This window comes from Cuculus canorus, chromosome 17 (genome assembly GCF_017976375.1).
Source record: "Cuculus canorus isolate bCucCan1 chromosome 17, bCucCan1.pri, whole genome shotgun sequence".
In the NCBI taxonomy this organism is placed as follows: Eukaryota; Metazoa; Chordata; class Aves; order Cuculiformes; family Cuculidae; genus Cuculus; species Cuculus canorus.
Window position 1 is genome coordinate 4,154,103 of NC_071417.1, and position 20,254 is coordinate 4,174,356.

Consider the following 20,254-nt stretch of genomic DNA (forward strand, 5'->3'; position numbering starts at 1 on the left):
TAAGTACCTGTCTTTTAAATACAAATACATACACAGATACCTCATCGGAGAAAAAGGAGGCAAACAGTAACCTCGTGGGCAGATAACTTTCTCCCCAACAGCTCTTATCACTGCAGGGAACTAAAGCCACCGGGTGAACACAACCTGAGGCCACGGGAGCAGTGCGCAGGGAGAGCGTGGGTGCAGTGGGGATGGTGTCAGCTCCATAGTGATCAGCCGGCTTTCTCGTGCGTTCAGCTTGGGCTCCACGGCCGTCCCCAGCCCGTGCAGCTGCAGACGCTGTGTTCATCCTCACTGAGCTGCGATCGTGCTGATTTGTGCCCAGAGCATCTTTCACCCACGTGCTCCGAGCCGCCGCAGCAGCGAACAGCTGTTCCTGCAGCCCGACACCCCTGCGATGTGCTGAGCCCTGCAGACACATTTGCCTCTTGAGGCAGAGAGAAGAAAGGGAGTTTGATGTGTCTCCAGTTGAGGCGGTGAGCATGGGCAGGAGCCCTCGGGGACGGTGTGGGGAACAGAGCCAAACCCTGTCCCGGGGCAGGACCCTCTGGTGAGGCTGTCAGGGTGGGCAGCTTGAGGAGGGGACTGCGAGAAGCAGCCATGCAGCAAAAGCTATAGCTTTTCCTGTTAATTATTCATAGAATCATAGAATAGTTTGGATTGGAAGGGACTCCTCTCCAGTTTATACCCATTCCTCCTCATCCTATCACTACAGGCCTTTATTAACGGTCCCTCCTGACCTTTCTTGTAGCCCCTTCAGGTACTGGAAAGCTGCTATAAGGTCTCCTCAAAGTCTTCTCTTCTCCAGGTTGAACAACCCCAACTCTCTCAGCCTGGCCTCATATGCGAGGTGCTCCAGCCCTCGGATCATCTTTGTAGCCTCCTCTGGACCAACAGCTCCATCTCCTTCTTATGTTGAGAATTCCAGAAATGGGCATAATCCTCCAGATGAGGTTTCCCAAGAGAGAGGCAGAGGGGCAGAATCCCCTCCCTCGCCCTGCTGGCCACGCTGCTTTGGATGCAGCCCAGGACACGGTTGGTTTCTGGGCTGTGAGAGCACATTACCAGCTCAGGTTGAGCTTCTCATCCCCAGCACTCCAGGTCCTCCTCAGGGCTGTTCTCAATCACATCATCCCCTATCCTGTATTGAAACCGGGGATTGCCCCAACCCAGGGGTGGGACCTTGCACTCGGTCTTGTTGAACCTCATGAGGTTCTCACAGCCTCACTTCTCCAGCCTTTTCAGGTCCCTCTGGATGACATGTTGTCCTCCCAGAGTGTGTTCTTTTAATTAGAAATGCCCGTTTCAGTTGCAAGGCAGTTTGATTTGGGGAATATTCTCTTTCAATTATTATAGCAAAGCGCAACACTTTCCCCTGGTCTCTTGCCCAGCAAACACCATTGTATTGTTTGTCTTTTTTTTTTTTTTAATGACTACCAAAACAGTTGCTGATTTAGTCCTTTTTCACCTCTGAAGGCATAGCTATAATCACTGTTATTAGTACCCTCTCACTCTGTGCTGACATCCCTGATAAAAATTAACTTCTATAACCTTTTGATACGTTTGATTTTATTCTAGTTGGTATCAGATGTTTTCTAGTAGAGTTTACGCTGTTAATCAGATTTAAACAGCCTCTGACAACACCCCTGCATGCTGCCTCTGCTGTGAATCCCATTTCCAAAGGCACAGAGCAGGGTTGTGGCTTTCCATCACAAATGGACAGGTTTTGTGTTCTTAAAATCTGTCAGAGCTAATTCCCCTCTTGGTTTTGAAGCCATAATGTTCAGGTTAGCGGCTCTGCACCGACGAAATGGAGAGAGACCTTGGGCCCAAGCAACTACCTGGAAAGTAGAGCTCATGAACAAGCTATGACAGCCCGGTCTGCTGGTGCTGGAGCTCAGAACGTGGTTTGGGAAGCAGAGGCAGAGCATGTGTCTGATCCTCAGCTTGGAACATCTGCTAAAGTCAGTATCCTCAACAGATCAGGCCACTCTGCACGGCTGGGCTGAATTTTCAGCCTCTATCAAATACCGGACAGCAAAATAAAAAGAGTTAAAAATGAAATGGTTTTAGAAGTGTAGAACTTTATCTTCCTCTTCACTCCAGCTCTTGCCTCCAAATGACTCTGGCTCAGGAACCAAGAGGATTCAAAGAATGGAATGATTAAAAGATTGGAAAACATCTCAGAGAGAGTCAAAGACACAATCCATGCCGTGTATCAAAGGGAGCTTATGTGGTGCTTTGATCACAACCCGTGAGTGCTTAGGTGGCGAACATAAGTTTGAACAGATTCTTTAATCCATAGGCAAAGGCACGACCACCACGGTACGAAGCTGTAGCTGTACAGATACAGAACCAGACACAAGTTTCTTATAGTGAGAGAACAACTCACCAAGAATCGCAACGTTTCTTGCTCATGTTTGTAAATGTTCTGGTTCAGGGGGTGCCGCTGGGCTGGACATAGGAATTCAGAAGGTCTCTGCTTGGCATAAACTTGGATTAGAATGACCATAGTGCATTCTTTTGATGTCTGAAAAATAATCCGGCAGTCTCTGGGTAAAGCTCTCTATAGAGAAAAAAAGGCAAAAATTAATGTTCTCAGCTCTCGTGCAGCTCTAATTCCTTTGAATATGAATTATGTTAAATCTAAGGCACACTAAGGGCTGGTTTTAATCTAATGCAAGCGTACAGATTGCCATCGCATTATTTCTCATTTCCCTGAGGTTAACTGAGAATATGTTTCAAACTATATATTGCTCACGGCCCATGAAAAGGCCTGACATAGAGTTCACTAAAGTACAATTCCCACAGACTTCAGTGAGTGATAAATCATAAATCCTTCAGCACTAAATCCTAATTTTAGCCACACCAGAGGACAACCGAGTGGTGCTACCTGCAGCATCCACTTCACTTTTCAGCATCACTGTGTTCAAGCAGCTCAGACTTTCCAGTGACATATTCTCGCAGTGTTCCAATGACATTGGGGGCAGTCATCTCAGTCAAGAACCATAGAATCATAGAACCATTTGGGTTGGAAGAGATCTTAAAGATCATCCAGTTCCACACCCTTGCCATGGGCAGGGACACCTCCCACTGGATCAGGCTCGTTCCAACAGCTCCTTCTTAACTTGAGGATTCCAGAACTGGACACAACACTCCAGATGAGGTCTCCCAAGAGAGGAATAGTGGGGCAGAATCCCCTCCCTCACCCTGCTGGCCACGAAGAACTGAACTGACAGCTCACAAACACTAGTCCAGAGTCTTAAATGTGGACTTATTCCTCATTTTGGGGTAAACCAAAATAAACCAAAATAATAAATCTTTATTTTGGAGTAAACAGAATCACAGAATTACAAAACAGTTTAGGTTCGAAAAGACCTTTGAGTCCAGTCGTAAACTTAACACTGCCAAGTCCACTGCTAAACCATGTCTACATGTTTTTTAAATACCCCCAGGAAGTTCTGTTTATATTGCATTTCATTTTCTTGCTAAATGGCTTATCTTTCAGTATACTCCATTAACCTTTGTTTTGTTGATGGCTTCAACTTGGTAGTAGGGATAAAACCAGCATGTCATCTGCTTTTAATCTGAGGGAATGAAATCCTGTGTTTTGAATAATTCTGTGTGTTTTCTCACTAGAACACTGAGCCCTAGTCTTAACCTTCCTAGTAGTTCATGGTGATTACAGCTGAGTTATTTGATTAAAATATTAATTTTACCCGCTATTTGAAAGTACCGCAGCGATCTGATTTATTCTCATTGTTAGTGCTTGTTTGTTTAGCCTTTCAGATGAAATGAACTTACCATTCATTTAGTACTAATGCCAAGGGATCTATTGTATTCAAAAGTAATAGGGCATAATATGCAGCAAAACATGAGTATTTTGCTCACGCAGTTGCACACAGAGACAAAGGAAATGATTTGGCAGCTTAGGGTGTTAATCTGCTTCCTCTGTGAATGGGTACTTGCAGCTTTTTTACCACCCCCAGTTATCCCTCACTCCGCGGAGGTTGGTGGATCCGAAGCCAGCGATGGAGCCTTTCAATGCTGTGGTTGTGTGTGGAGTGTTGTCACAAATAAACAACAATGCGCTTGTCACCACAGCTCTTTTCTGCATCTGGATTTTCTGTTGGCAGCTGAAGAGGTGGAGCATTGAAACCCTTCAGGTTTAAAGCAGTAGTTAGTGCCGAGTGCCCAGCGTATGACACCCAGGCCTGATTCCAGAGGTGGACTGAGCAGCCAATATTCTTAATAAAATCAGTGGGAGATAAGAGCTCACAGTGCCCTTAAAAATCATGCCCTGGCACCTCGGAGCAAAGACACACACAAAAGCCGTGTGTATCCTGGCATCTGTTCGATATTCTGCATTCTCCAAGCCTGGACTTAAGGTGTAAGCTATTAGAGTCCTTCCAAAATGACTTTGCAAGGCTTCTTCTCTTTAATCAGTTGGGGTTTTTTTACCTTTCTTAACAAGATTCTACCCATTGACATATATTCTTGAAAATGTAGCTTTCGCATCTTAGGTATTTGGATACTTGGGTATTTGGATACTCCATCACACACAGAACTTACTGCAATTGCAATTTGATACTGCTACAACAAAATCTGACTTTTCTCATTAAAAGCAAAACCTCTCTTATTTCAAACTACAAGCAAAGAGTAACCCTGGGATGTGTTGCAAAGAAAAAAAGCAATAAACAAAGGGAAAAGCAGAGAAAGCATCACCAGCATTACCTCATTATTGCACTGATATTAAAGAGCTTATCTGGTTTTGTCCCTTCCCAAGCAACAAGGTTTTATTTAAAACAAGTTTATCTTGCTCAGTCCTTGATGGCTCAAATTTAAACCCAAGAGGGATAACACAACTTATTTCCTCATATTTTCTAAAGCAGAGATGCTACACAGAGCTCTCACACTAGTACAGTCCGGGCCCTGAATCCTCCCCTGAAAGTTTATTGTTTGGTTTTTTTCCCCCCAGCAAGTTGATTTTAACGCCTCCCCAACACACAGGAGGGTGTACCTGATTTTCCTGTTCCGGGCAAACACCTACTTCAACTGTAAACACTTCTGACATTTCTGACTGAGATAATTATAGTGCTCAGGGGGGCTTTTGGCCTTACCAAAAATAGATGGGAACAGGGAGATTTACAGGCAAAACTAAGAAGATGCTGGGAAGAACAGCATCGATATTATGTGACAGCTTCTGAAAGAGCATCACGAAAGTGCCTGCTTCATCTCCAGGCTTTCATTTTTTTTCACTGTCCATGATTAAATTTTTGTCTTCCCAGAAATCTTCGAGTATCAAGACACATTAACGGAAGCCCTTGCGTGCATGTTTTTTGTTTGCGTGACAACCATGGAATGCATTTTTCACCAGGTGATCCAGTCTGACACCTTAGGCAGCTCCCAATAAATATATACTGACTCCCACACACCTGCACTGTGCAAAGCTAAGGATGGATACAGGTTTATGTGGGATCTGAGATCAAGCCATCATGGTTTCTTTGCTTAAAGTCAAAACATGGTTTGCTGTGAGCACGGAAAGAAACTTTTCTTCAATTAGAAGTTGTGTGTCCTGGGCTGCATCAAAAGCATGGCCAGCAGGGGTGAGGCAGGGGAATCTGCCCCTCTGTGCCTCTCTTGGGAAGTCACTGCTGCATGAACCCCTCCCATTCTCCCCTGAGCTGCCTATCGACTCTAAAGGCACATCTCTGTTATGTGGTTTTTAAGTACTGGTTCAATTAATAGCCTGGGGCTGGGACTGGAGACTTTAAACAAGACACATAAATAGAAGACATACATGGAAATTAATGACTGCTGCTCAAAAGCTGCAGACCTGAGGATCAATTTTTCTTGTTTGAAAATGGGATTTAACTCTACAGGTGTTATCAGCACGAGCTGGGAGTATAGTGACAACAGAGACTGACTCTGTTAGACTGGTCCTTCCATTTACAGCTTGATGATGCTTGGATCTTACAGTGCAATCAGCTGTAGGATGAAGCTTTGTGTCAACAGGATGAAAGCAGTTGGTCTCAGCAGTCTCAACCCGGTCCTAAGGAACAAGCACTTGCATTCAGCACCAACAAAATCCCCCCTCTGTGGCTCACTGGGCTGCAGAGATCACAGCCCAGGATCTGAAGGTTTATTCCCACCCAGTGAATGACTTGCTGTGTGCTGTGCTCCCTTCCATGCACCAGTTCAGCCCCAACTCTGCTGTGTTGTCTCCTGGTGTGACATTTTGAAGGATGTCGCATCGCCCTGGCAAAACCCGAGGGAGCACTACAGCAATATCATCAGGCTGGCACTCCTGCAGTGACCCGAGGCACGCGCAGACATCAGTCGTCAGGAAAGCCTCACCTCACACAACCGAGAGATTAAAAGTGACTTTTCTTTTTAAGAAAAATAAATAAAAAGTCTTTGGCTTGCAGTCTCACCTGCATGAGAAGGGAATTCTAGTTCTACAAATTGCTCTTCTCCTTATCCTCAAAACAAAAGCAAATTTCTTGAAAGAATCAGGAAGAAACCTTCAAAGCTTCCCCTGCTTAGCAGAGAGAAGGGTTGAGAATTCACCTCTTCTTTTATTTGTGCTTTGGCTGCCTTTCCCATTTCACTTACGGGTTTGCCTCTGTGTCCCCAGTCAACCTCACAGCTCCCACATCTGAGCAGCACAAAGTGCTTCGTGCTCTGGGCTGCTGCAAAGGGCATCCCCTTCCTGAGCTGGGGTAGGTGACTCAATCCTGCGATAGAGCTGCCCGTTGGCAAAATCTGAGCTTGGCAAGCACTGGGGTGAAAGGACAGAAGTAGCTTCAGTGCAGAACAATGTTACCTTAACAATGATGGCTGCAGGACTCTCCCCGGCACAAGCTTGAACACATCCTGATGTTTTATTCAAGTAAATGACATGCAGGGACAAATGTTTTAAGAGCAGAGGGGATAGAAAAGAGATCTCATTAAGCTACAGAGGTAACTAAAAAGACCTGAAGATGCACTAGGTAACTAGAAGCATAATAATCCAGGGATACCTTGAGCATTTCCCAAGGCTACAACAGTAAGAGATGAGCTCAGTAACAAACAGTAAATACAAAACTGAAGATGAGCTACAGGCTTTGTGAAAGGCTTTAAACCTGCTCAGAACAGAGTCATTACTATCGTCATACTGAGATCAGAAAGAGAGTAAAATGGTATTAAAGGATGATGAATATTCAGAACATGTAATACTAACATTCTCCTCTTCCAGAAAATGGTTAGTAATTTTCCCCATTGCCTCCTACTTTGCTGTACTTTCATACAGAAAAAGATGCAACTTTTTTTTGCTGTAAATAGCTGTAAAGGCTGTAAATAGCTATACTGTCACTAATACTTGGCCAAACCAAACTTATTTTAAACCCCATCACAAGGTGTGAGCCAGCCTCTATTCCCATCAGACAGCACCTTGCAATCCAGCGGTCACCGATGCCGTCTGAGGAGTGAGCGGCAATGCTGCCTCGGCGATAGAGGCTGCTCCGAGCGCTAAACAGGGGCTGAGGCGCTGATGGGTGGTACCAATCTTGAAGGGCTTCATCGGAGTGCGTTACCCTTACAGCTTTGCTCTTCAAATACCAACTTCTCTTGTCATTGCTGGATTATAGCAGGTATATAAAGAGGGACTGGAGAGTTGACAGTTCCTGCCAATAGTAGTTATTATTTCTACTGTAGACCAGAACGCCCTTGGGTTAAAAGCCATACAGGCAGCCTCCTCCCTCCCCCCAAAGCCCCGAGCCCGATGCCGATGAACGTGGGTAAGCAGCAATTGCGGTGTAAGGCAGGGAGGCGCCGCAGTAGGCGATGCAGGGGTGAACACCTGCACGAGTTAAGTAGGAATGTATATATTTTAATGTGATTTCAGGTGACTTCTGATCAAACATACTTTTAAAAGGAAAAAATTTAGGAAAGAAGTGAGGCGGCTGTAAGGGATGGCAAAGGCGATGCTACAAGCATAGAAGTTTTGATCTATTCCTCAAGTTAAATTAAAGATTCTGTAACTCATTTCACGTCATTAAAGCCACTAAAATAACAGTGAAACTCTTCAACAGCAGGATTTAATTTCTGAAGCAGTACAGGAGCATTTATTTTCAATGTCTGATGCAACTTGATTGAATGAGACAAATGAAACACATGACCTCTATCCTGCAAGGTTGTAGAGCTGGACTTCTGTCCTGGGAAGATTCGTGCTGAAGTGCACGAGAATGGGAATTGCAATTTAAGAACCATATTAAAATATCATAAAAGAAATGTTACGACTTGCTTCTAGAGTAGGAAGGGTTACAGGGTGCTGTAGGTGCTGTCTCAGGTCAGGATACCACAACTACGATTTCTCAGTAACCAGATGTTCTCTGCAGTTCTTATTAACACGTATTGTTTAATTTAAAACAAATGTTTTAAAGTAGTGTAATGGTAGGGCTCTAGGGGAAATGAATTTCTAGATTAATTTTTCAAGCACTGGACAAAACAAATGCTGGCCTATATTTTTTGAAAGAACAAGAGATTTCAAGGGCCCTCAATATTTAATACCTAAAATTAGATGTCATAGGAGTGACATGGAATAGCTACTTGATGAACATACGGTTCATTTAAAGAGGATTAAATGGCACATAAAAATTACCCACAGGTTTATAGAATACAGATTGTGTTTTAAAAATTAGAAATTCTGGTTTTATCTTACAGTTTGCTCTTATATTGTTGACCATAGGTCTTTTTTTATATATATATATACATAGTAGATCCTTTACTCTAAAATTCTAAATACATTTAAGACTTTGGAAGAACAAGACCTCCTTCTTGCTCTGTCAGGCAGAACTAAAGGTACCTATGGCATGTGGGAATACTGGGGCACAGGCAGGTGGATACCAATAAGTCACAGCTCAGGCTGCACAGGCTCTTACATGGCCTTTAATTTCAAACATTAGAACAACTGGGCTTGGACCAACCAGACAGAGGAGGGTGGAAGTGAAATAAATTCTGGAGTGATTAAATTACTTTGGACAACTAAATGAAAAAAAAAAAAGAAAAGCTCAGATTCCACTGAGCCATTAACTGATTGATTTCCACATGGAAGCACCCATCTCCTCCGACAAGGCTTTGACAAAATTGTTTCTTTATTTTCATGTGGGATGGTTCTTGACCAAAAGATTCAAAAGACTGAAGGGAGAAAGGAACAGAATGGATTATGAGCCCAATAGACAGGATAAAAATACGTTGAAAAAGATGGATTAAGTACTTGTGCATTCATTAAACATGAAGGCAGCATTTGCAGATGTTTGGGTTGCTGCTAAGTTCATGGGGCATTATACAGGCACATAAATGCTTTTAAATCATCCAACATATAATGTAACATTTTCTTTTGACGATTGTCAGGTACTAATACGTCAAGTAAATTAACTGCAGAACATCAAAAGTAATTTCCCTGAACTACCTTGTGCTGATTTGTAGCTCTGAATTTCTGGTAGAACCTGAAATCACAATGGTCTCATGGCAAGTGGCATCCCAAAGAGCTCTGAATTAATCTGTTGAGTCAGCCAAGACACCAAAGAGATTGCAGCTCAACAGGTACAAGTCCTGCAACCCTTCTTAACGGTCACCTTTTGCCAGTGTGCAAAAGCTGAATTTAAAATGTTAGTCCTCAAAATGCCGTATCACTAAGAATTTTTTGAGCTAAGTCTTCCCAGACAGAGCCTGTTCTAAAATACTGGAAGACTGCGCTACTACCCTTACAGTTGTAGTTGTACTCATTTCTTCCTCCACTGCTTTGTTTCATTCATTCCTTATGAAGTCTGAAATACTATAAATTTTCAAAATGAGCTGTAATGAGTCCAAAGACAAAAGTCTGACTCTTGTTTTCCTTAAATCCTTAGAGATACGTATCTAAATCCTTTCCCCGGCTCTACCAGAGGACATTATTTCCCTCCACACACATTGGACAGTCCATCTCTAAGGCACGCTGGTTATTGCTCAGATAAGATAGTTCAGATCAGTACAATCTGTTTCCAAAGGGCAGTGTTTTGACGGGCAAGGATTGGGAAGATTCAACTCAGAATCAGCGTTCATAGTGCAACCATACCCTGGTTAAGGTTGCAATGCGAACGCAGAAAGTCTAATAATCAGAATACGTATGCTTTAGGGCTAATTAAAATAAAATCTTAATTCAGGAAGCTCTTGTTCCACAGACCACAGGCTCTAGCTGGGTTTTGCCACACACTATCAAATTGTCTCCACTTCTCAAGTAATCGTGCCAAGAAAGGAAACAGCATAGTAGTACCCATTGTACAGGTCCACTGCTTTCATTCAGTTCCTGTGGATTCAATGGCAGAATTAATTGCAAAATAAAATGCACGCAATTGGATTAATTAACAGTACATTTAAAGGTCCTGAAATACAGAATTAGCTATGGGGCAAATGCACAATGCAGGTTTTTTTCCTGTGAACAGAACAAGTGCTATTTTTGGAGCTGTATCTCATCGAGGTGTGCCTTGCTTTAAAAGCTGCTAGGATAAGAAATGGGGCTTTGAAGGGGGAAGATAAATACTATAATTAAGGCTGCAGGACAACAAAAGGATTATTCTTAAATACAAAACCATTTGAGTGAAGTTGCTTGAAAGATAATTATACCTAAAATTGCTTGCATGGGTCTAATATTTTCTTTACAAGGACTTACAAGACTCATTGAATATTTATGGGCCTGGAACACAAGACTGGATGAAATTTAAAACATAAATTCAAAAGCAATTTATTACAATGAAATTCCCTAGCAGTTGTTGCCCCAACCTTTTAGCCTTAATAGACAGGCTTCATGTTGCAGAACACAAGCCCACGTGATAAATGATGTCAAAGCTGAATGCCCTTGATTGATGAACGCTGTCTTGTTTGACGACTGTAAAGCAGTCCTGAGGGCCGATCTCACCACTATTTTAGTTGTTTTCTTTTTTTTTTCCCCCCCTTAGTGCATATGTTGCAGAAGGGTTGTTTGTGCTTCTGGTATGGTTATCACATGCAAATGAGCATGCTGTTTCCCAGATGCAGATTTCATATTTATAGATTAAATACAGCCTGAAAAAAAAAAATCCTATGTTAATTACATTCTTAGGGTGTAGCAGAATTTCTCACTTGAACATGTTTTGTTTTGCTGGAAATAGCACAAATTCCAGATCACTGTATTCAGTGGCTTGAAGATTGGGAATAAATATATCATGCTTTAGAAAAAGCTTTCTAATCATTGCTATTATTAGTCATTTACCATTAGCTGAATGCTTAGAGTTCTATCCCACATTATGTATTTGTTTGGTAGGTTTTAATAATGTGCATTTCTAAGAAGACAACCAACACTATAGGAAGGGGGGGTGGAGGAATGGCTAAGGACCAAAGCCAAACAAACAGATTATCAGCAATCCACTGGCAGAGGTGACTGCAGGTAAGATAGTGTGGGAGGAACAGGACTCTCTGTAATTTGCTCCGTTCACTGTAAGTGATCTGCCTATAAAGGTCCCATTTTCACGCTGAAAACCCACGTTATAGGGGTTCCTCCTTTAGTATATAGTTTGCCGCAGCCAAATCACTGCAGTCCCACGCAAGGTCTCACTACTCACCAGTAACAGAGATGTCCAAAGAAGTATAGCAGCTCCTGAGGCAGCAGCAACAACTTCATGTGTTGATTCAGCTGCAGATTAAGAAACTGTTCAGTCACACGTGTTGGCTGGTGGCTTTTAAGCTGGTAACTACTGCAGATGCGCTTCCATCCCTGCATGTCAAAGGGCACACACCAGAAATATTTAGGAAAAATGTGCTCAAAAAAGGAGTGTGGCAATTCTTGGATTCCAAATCGCGTCAGTTCTGCCCTTGAGGATTGTGCTATTGAAAGTGATATTGAACAGAAGCCCACTGCAATTTGAAGAAGTCAATACACAACATTGAAATTACTTTCTTGTTTACTGTTCAAACAGTTGCAAAACATGAAAAATAAAGAGGAAAGCTGAAAACACACAGTGAACTTTATGATTACAAAGAAAAGTCTGACACAACAGCCATTCCAATCAATAGAAAACATCTCACAGCTCCTCACTGGGGGCAGGATCAAAGCCTACACAAAGAGTTTCCTAATAACAAATAGTTAAAAACATGACCTTCTTTTTTTTTCTATAAATGCAAATGCTTTGATGACCAATTATGGATTCAAAGATATGTCCATAATCACTGGGCTGGCAGGAATGATTAGTATGAGCTTCAAGTTTCACTTTAAAGTAGCCTGCTGTAGTGTATTACAATATAGCTTGAATGCCACAGAAGAGAACAGTACCAAAATACACAGTAAACTGAAAATACGTTCTCCCCATCCCTTTTTAGAGATCTCATAAATATTTTAGTAAATAAATAAATCACGGACATAAACAAAGACACTAGCAAACTAAGAGGTAGTTTACGTAACAAAGCATCTCTGTCTGCAAGCGGGTCTTGCTGCTGTGAGCAGCACTGGGAAGTTCTGGAATCTGCAGCAACAGACGGCTGTCAGGTGCTGTGACAGCCTTCCTGCTCTAGTCCCAGGAGAAAACGCAGGCATGCCACTGTTTTGCCTTATCCGAAAGCCATTCACGTACTCAGAGGGCAGTACAAAACACGCCCTGTACTCCCCATTGGCCCCAAGCATCATCACTGTTTGCTTTTTGGCCCTCTGATAATTACAGAGTCAATACACATGTGGACCTTTCAGTCTTATGAAAGCATTCATCTTAATTTTATGCTCTGTATATATCACTAATCTTGGCTTTCTGAACATAGATGGGTATGTGCCCTGTACCCGAATACATTCAGATGGGTATAATTGGATAGAAAAGTGCTACTGTAGTTTGGTCAGGATGCAACATGTGTAGAACAATTTGACATGAGCTGTTGAGCGCTCCACTGAGTACAAGAAATCATCCTCCCTTTGAGGCCTTACAACAACGGAAATTTTGTGTCAGCTCAAGAAGTATATTTCCCCTATGAGATCCTACAAAGCTGTACTGGTCTGTGATGAATTGGTACGCTAGAGACTGTGCTGAATTAGATGAATTTGTTAATTTGCAGTAGCAGGCAACTCCTGTGATGTTGGTATGTTTGAACAGAACAATGCGTATCTTTACTATCACTTCTAAAAAGAAACCAAGAGAAACCCAAATCTAATTATGTATCCATCATTAAAGTGCTGCACACGGACTGCTGGGTATCAGCTGTAGTTTTGAAATTCACTGGAGTCTTAGGACAAGATTCTGATAGGCTTTTCTTTCACTTTCCCACGAATGATGTTTCTTCACGTAGTCTTTGGCCCTCATTACAATTTCTCGTTTCATAACAGGGTCATCCATCAAACTCTTGGATAGCACAACAAATTCCTAAAAAAGATAAAGAAAACAACAAATTAAAGGTTCCTTGAAGTTCTTATGATATTGCGATAGCTCATACTTGTATCTTGATTTCAGTGAAGTGTTTCAACTGTGAACCAACACATGAAGCTGCCCAAAGTAATTTTTCAAGGTTACCACAGTTGATTTATAAACAACAATTAATAAGTAATTATTTTATATACTATTGTACACAGCCCACCAACTAAGACATTTAAAATGAAAGACAATCTTAAGAGCACTAAGGCAGATACGCGCCACAAATTTAATGACATAAAAATTGTCTGCCTACCCCAAAACCAGGCTGGTTATAAATTCAGTAACTCACCTCGTTTCCAGCATGGAGGCCAGCTGGCAACAGACTGATCTCAGCTCAGTTAAACTTATATCTCATTGCTACTGTGACTTTTTTAGCTAATTTTATGGTAAGACTAAGAAAACTCACTACATAAATACAGCGACAGTATAAAGATAAGAGCAGGCATGCAGCAACAAGCTCTTCTGGAGCAGTTGCATCTGGGCAGTTACAGATACAGCCGTGTTAGTTCAACAAGCTCTGCAAAAAGTCATATTTCCTTTACTGGGCAAAATACTGGACCTTGCAGATTACAACTATTCCTTTGCCTGCTCCACTGCCACTCTAATTTAGTTCTAGGAAAAAGAAATTGTGAACTTCAAACATGGGAAAGAAGATTTGATGCCTGAACTAATCTATTCTGAGCAGCTGGTCTAATTTTCTATCAAGAGACAACTTCCCATACTTTAGCTTGATTACAAATGGACTCAGATCTCTGCAAAATAGTGTCTTGGTTCAGCTCAGAAAAGCGGGTAGCTACTGTGTCAATGGAAAATTAAGATAATACATTACTACACAATAGGTAGTGAAGATCAGTGCATAGGGACACGGGGGACAAAAAGGATGGCAGAAGGAGATGTATTATTTACACAATCTGCCAACTATGAAAGGAGATATCACAAATAAAACCAGAGTTCACATCAACACTAGGTTAATTAGCAAACTAAACTTGAAAACCTAAGTACGCAGCGTATATAAATACATACACAGATATAAAATACCACAGAATGAAAGTTGCTGTTGTAATGCAAGGGATGGCTTTGCATAACTATAATGTGAGCCCTGGGAAACACTGAAATCACGTTGAATATGTTATAAACACTCCTTTGACTCTCACTGACAAGATGAACTACCAATATATGCATCGCTGCCATGAAATTTAAATCGTCAGAGATGCACGTCAGTTCCGCTGGAAAGTTTTCTAATTGGGTAATAGAATAAGATGATTTTCATACATGCCTATTAATGATAACTTCTTATTTTACATAAAATCACTACTGCTTGTAATCTTTGCTCTGCGCACACAGCACTGAAAGCACAGCCTCTGGAACAGCCACGAGGGCTGCGTGCTTCCCATCCAGCCTGCTTTCCACCCACAGCTACCTGGCACGGAGGTACGCGCTAATTTATCTACCGTATTTCTTACTTGGGACTCATGTGGTCTGAAGAGAGGGGGTTCGGACTGCTTGAGGCTGTCCCTAAAGAAGATCGGTGAGTCTGTGCCCTTAGGCTGGGTCTATCAGACCCTGCAGACGCAGCCACTGACTCCAACTTGAAAGACACGTTCTTTTCCTTCCTCCATAGCTGCCAACTACAGAACAGGGAAGGTGGGAAAGTCTTACATGACTTAGATTGGCTTCATCCAATTGCCTGTATAATCACAGTAATAAATACTGTTCACACTGAACTACATTCCAACTTTAATTTTATGCTCCTGTGGAGGATTTTATTTTAAGTAATGTTTAAAAATAATTTATGTAAATTACCTAAGAACAGAAGCAGCAATGTAACATTTCTTGACAGGTAGTCTATTAGCATTCTTTTAAAATGTGGATATAGAGGACAAAAACTTTGAAACATGTAAATGATAGGAGAAATGAGATCCTTATTCACTGTTACAATACTTAACGCTGGGGATAATTTCAGGGAAATACCAAACTGAGTCCAAAAAATAAAAAGTTGAGAAAACTGCAGGAGGGAGAAATGGCAAATGGAAAAATACCAGGAGACAGAGAATAAGGACTTCTCAGCTTTATCCCTGCTTCTTCTACTAATCAAATGTGACCACTTACAAGTCACTTGCAATGTGACTGGAAGCCAATGGGAAGATTCACTGTGACTTATCTGGGTTTTGCCTCGTCCTCTTCAAGCAGCTGGCTTAGCTTGTCTTCAGGTCTGAACACTCAGCTTTAGATAGCAGTAACTTCATTTTCCAGGTGCTTCCCTTAACTCCAACTGACTTGCAGTTTTGTGGTAAGTCTGAAGCATGGGCTCCCACTTGCAGAATGCAGACATTCAGAACTCAGAGGTCTTTCAGAAAATCGAGCATTTACTTTTTCTTTTCTAAAAGCCCACGCTATACAAACTGCTTCACAATGTCAGAACACGTCTCTGTATCAACTGTTATGCTGTATTTGTGCAGTGATATTTGCACAAAGATTTGTGCATTCTCATATTTTATTGTAGAAGTGAAGTAAACCTCACTTTTGGTGAAAAGGCAAAATCCACAGATCACTTTTCAATTACCAGACATGAAAGTATGCAGTTCAGCAGCCAAAATGAAGGAGGCGATATGCATGCTAACTTTCTACTGAGAGGTTATAGTAATTTCAAGTAAGCCTTTTGTTCACGTAGAGAAATGCGTATAATTACTGTATATGTGACAGAAAAACACAAAGTGTAAAAGTTGAGCCTCAGTAGTTAGCCACAACCCAGAAAAAACAAGGGGGAAGATGACATCACATACATCCAGAACTGATACTACACGCATCCTTTTTATGGCTAGTACTTTGCTTCAAACACAGGCATTTTTCAATAGCAACATCCATAATACATTTTTCTCCTGCTAAATTGATCAATCATCTTTAAGGGAAATGTCAGCTTCTCTACATAGCACCAAAAAGAAATTCTGTGTAATACTTTGCAGAGACGCAGACATACAGGTATTCAGGAGATAAAGCCAGAAAATGGGTTCACTGAGTGGAAAAGAATGAATATTCCTTCAATTATCACGAGAACTACACCGGTGCTGCAGCTCACGCATAATGAAAATACGATGCATGGTTAATATATTATTTATATAATGAGAGTAAGTCTGCAATTAAACCATTTCATATCAGCTTCAGCAGATAAAAGAACATGATTCTTAAACAACAGAGAATCACCCCAGGGAAGGCAAAAACTGAATGTAAATTCACAATAGCGGCAGATCTACCTAGTGGCAGGCAAAGCTCAGAAGTTAGCTGGCACATCTGTGTACTTCACAGGGCAATGGGCCAGTATTTCTAGGGGAGTAAAAACAGCCATTGCTGGCACTGCCAAAAATTGCAAATTAGTCTACTCAGTGTGAAGGTTCAATGGTCTAAAACCTTCGGCTATGATCTGGCTTGGAGCCCTCGCAGAAGTGGCACTGACCCATAGCTGGCAGAGGAGACCAATGTACCTTCAACGTGTTGCTGCCTGCGCTGAGTTGAGCTGATTCCCTCGCACCACTTCAAGAGTTGTCTCTGCTAACAGCAGTCTTTCCACGTCTCGCTTTCTTTCAAACACTGTTCATAGCCAGCCCCTCTCTTATTAGATTTGAAGTTATCTACCTTTACGCGAGCTTTTTCAGATGCCGAACATATAATGTTGAAATTTAGGATGCTCAATGCCCGTTTGTGTCCTTGCTTTCAACAAGGCTTTGTGTTAGGTACTGCTCCAAAGTCACTGGCTATTCTTACCTCTTTTTTTTATTTTATTTTAGGTTCCATTAACTCCATGACAAATATTTTATAAACTTGTAAATGGTAGAATCAAACCATGATTTAAAAGTAATGTACACAGAAGACATAGTATCAGGGACAAAATGTTTCACAGCTTTCCCATGTACTGTTTCCACCTGAGTACTGTCTCCAGTGTCTGGGAAGGTTTTGCTACGCAAATGGTTAATGATGACTACAATTACGCACAAAATTTCAAAAACAAAAGTCTCAAAAGCTCACTTTCAGCAAGCATAAAAAGAGAAACCAATGGCACTCACAACTTAAAATTATACCCCTCTAATTTAGCTGTCAAAAGATAGGACTAAGTCCACAGACCAGACTCAACTGTTTATATCTAAGCTAACCATCCTGTAAAGCTTTCCCTCTCTAGGTCAGAAACTACTTGTAAATAAGCAATGCTTTCTGCTTGTGATGCCCTCTTGGCCTATAATACATTCTGAATCGTCACAACCAGATAGGATCCACTAAACTTAGCAATGAGAGTTTCTTTGAAGTTTTCTTAAAAATCCTTGTTGGCCCAGATTCTTCAAGACTTTCTCAAGCACCTGAATACAATACTGATATCTATTTATGATTACAAGCATTTTCCCTAACTAACCTGCCGCGATTGAGATTACAGCAGAAAATAGCTTACCAGATACTTAAGTTGTCAAAGAAATCAGAGTAAACCCCCCCCTTCTTACCAGAACGTATGCTTTCCCATCCCTGTTGTCAGATTGAATCTTCTAAGGCAGTATTCAAAGTGCAGATTATTCCTTCTTCCAATAATAAAAATATGAGAAATATCTTGAAACGCTAAGTGTTCCAACTTAATCGCATTTCTTTGACCTAATACAACTCTCAACCTCTGATAGACTGTGTACAGTGGTTTAAAAACCGTATTTGACATGGCCGGGGAAGATAAGGAACAAGAGTAAATGGTTACTTTATCTTTGAGTGATGATAATCAGCATTCTGAGCTCATCTCTGAAAGAACAAAGTTTTTCAACAGCTCTGCAGTGGGATTAGAATATTAGCCTGCAAACAAGTATTTTCCTCAGCCATTTGCAAATTTTGGTGGTTTATCCATTATTTGACACCAGTGAAAGTATAAAAGGGTTTTTATTAAATGAGATATGATTGCTGTTTAACAGAGAAAGCAGGGATATTACTCTCCTTTCTCAGCTAGGGTAACTGCACAATCACTAGTGATTCCAGTACAAATATCACCTAGGAGTATGATAGCTAATCTGGTAATGCAAGTTACCATCTTCACTTAAAAGAGATTCTGCAACCTACTGAGACAGAATAACAGCAAAAAGAGGGTCAACAACCAGCAGCAGAATGGGGTGGGTCTGATCTTTGTCAGAGAAGGGATCTCAGACAGAAGGGGTTTACACAAACTAAGATTTACAGCCTGTGATTCTAGTTCTGATACAAAAGAAAGGCCTTAGCCATTTGTACAGAGTCACTGATGGCACTGGGATTGCAGTTTCCTTTAAGGGAGGAAATATATAGCATATTTTTAATTGAACTTGAATTGAAATAAACACTTGGCATGTAGGATGTTTGGAGATCACAGAAGAGGCTTCTTACAAGGATGTATGATGAAACTAATTTGGTCTGGTATGAATAATGTATTTGAATTCCAAGCCCAATATAACCAGCATGTTGAGGGCATCAACAGAATGTATGAGGATTAATATCAGGAGAGCAATCACCCTGAGCGTTCAACATGATCATAGAGTCTTGAAGGTTTGAAAAAGCACGTGGAAGTCAATGGGTTTTTTGCAGGGAACACACATACAAATAATGTTACAAACAGCTTTACATCTCAGCCTCCACTTGCCTAGAAGTACCCAATTTCCAAGGGATGTTGCAAGATGAGGGAATAATACTGCAACAAAATAAATTCCAGAAGTTAACAAATAAATTTTCTTGTGGAACCCCCCAGAAATATCGACTATTTCAGCAAAAAAACCCCAACCTCAAACCATGAGCTGCAAGAACTGTTCTATTTAAAAAGCCTCCAAAATGAACAGAGAACTCACTTTCCTGAAACGCAACTTAATAGGATGCATTAATCACACACTCAACAAAGTAAACAAATATTATACATTTTCTACTTTGCAAAACTATCAAATGGAGTATTCCAGTAAGGTTTTTTTAATCTTGAGTTAGATAAAAACCACTGAGAGAATCTGTGTCTGGAAGTCATCTTGCACAGCAATATATGTGAATATTTAACAGCAAAGCCATAATGCAGGAAAATATACAGAAATGAACATTTCCAGCATTTAAATACGGGTAGTGCTCCTTTTGTCCCCACTCCCACTTATCGTCACAGAAGCCCCATTCTACCACTTTCCTTAATTTTAGTCATTAATTATATTCTGCGCGAGCAATATCTTGGACCTAATAATGTTTTGATTAACACTTACTGCTAGAAATTATAGATAATGCATTATCTAAAACTTCAGGCTCATAGTTCCCTTTTGGAGAGCTACCGCTTGTCTAATAGGAAGTGCATATTTCAGTTAATTCTTGAAGGGGAGTATGGCATAGGCACAGCATCTTTTCCAGAGTTTGCATATGGAACTTCAAAACTAAAGTGTAACAAGTTGATGGGAACTGAGCCCTGTTGGAGGACAGGCTCTAAAGCAGCACAGGCCAGACAAACATTCAGCAAGGCTGACACCTAGTAAAAGTTTAGTGAATTGCAAAGTGAACGTGAGATAGAAGCAGAGCTTCAAGAAAGGCAATCTAACACCTGGAGGTTTAGGAGAATCAAACTGCTAAGCTTCCAGACAGATATAAGCATGGAATGAAAAGTGAAGCTAACTTTCAGAAGGGAAAAGTCTAAGGATTTGTTGTTTTCTTACCTGGGGATCTGAAAATAGCAATCCTGTCTCCTTGTGTTTTATTATTGCTGCATTGCCAGGAATGTTCCTTGCCAGTACCAAAATACCTAAATCCATTGCCTAGAGGAACATAGAGAAAGGAGACAACAGTTGATTAGGATTCAGGGA

The 20,254-nt window shown here is 41.2% G+C and overlaps 1 protein-coding gene across 3 annotated transcripts in view; it reads right to left on the reverse strand.

Annotated features, from left to right (window-relative positions):
• Positions 1-896: 896 nt before the first annotated feature.
• GLT1D1 (glycosyltransferase 1 domain containing 1) overlaps positions 897-20,254 on the reverse strand; it is a 65,352-nt gene continuing 45,994 nt past the window's right edge. For 2 of the 3 annotated variants that reach the window (XM_054082650.1, XM_054082652.1), the window contains exons 11-13: positions 20,108-20,206; positions 11,619-13,397; positions 897-2,566 (exon numbers count right to left, since the gene is read on the reverse strand). In XM_054082650.1, coding sequence (XP_053938625.1) covers positions 13,251-13,397; positions 20,108-20,206 — 246 coding nt within the window. In that variant the 3' untranslated portion in view covers positions 897-2,566; positions 11,619-13,250. Of the gene's footprint in view, positions 2,567-7,906; positions 11,083-11,618; positions 13,398-20,107; positions 20,207-20,254 lie in introns of those variants that run through there. The other variant, XM_054082651.1, reaches the window with a different exon arrangement.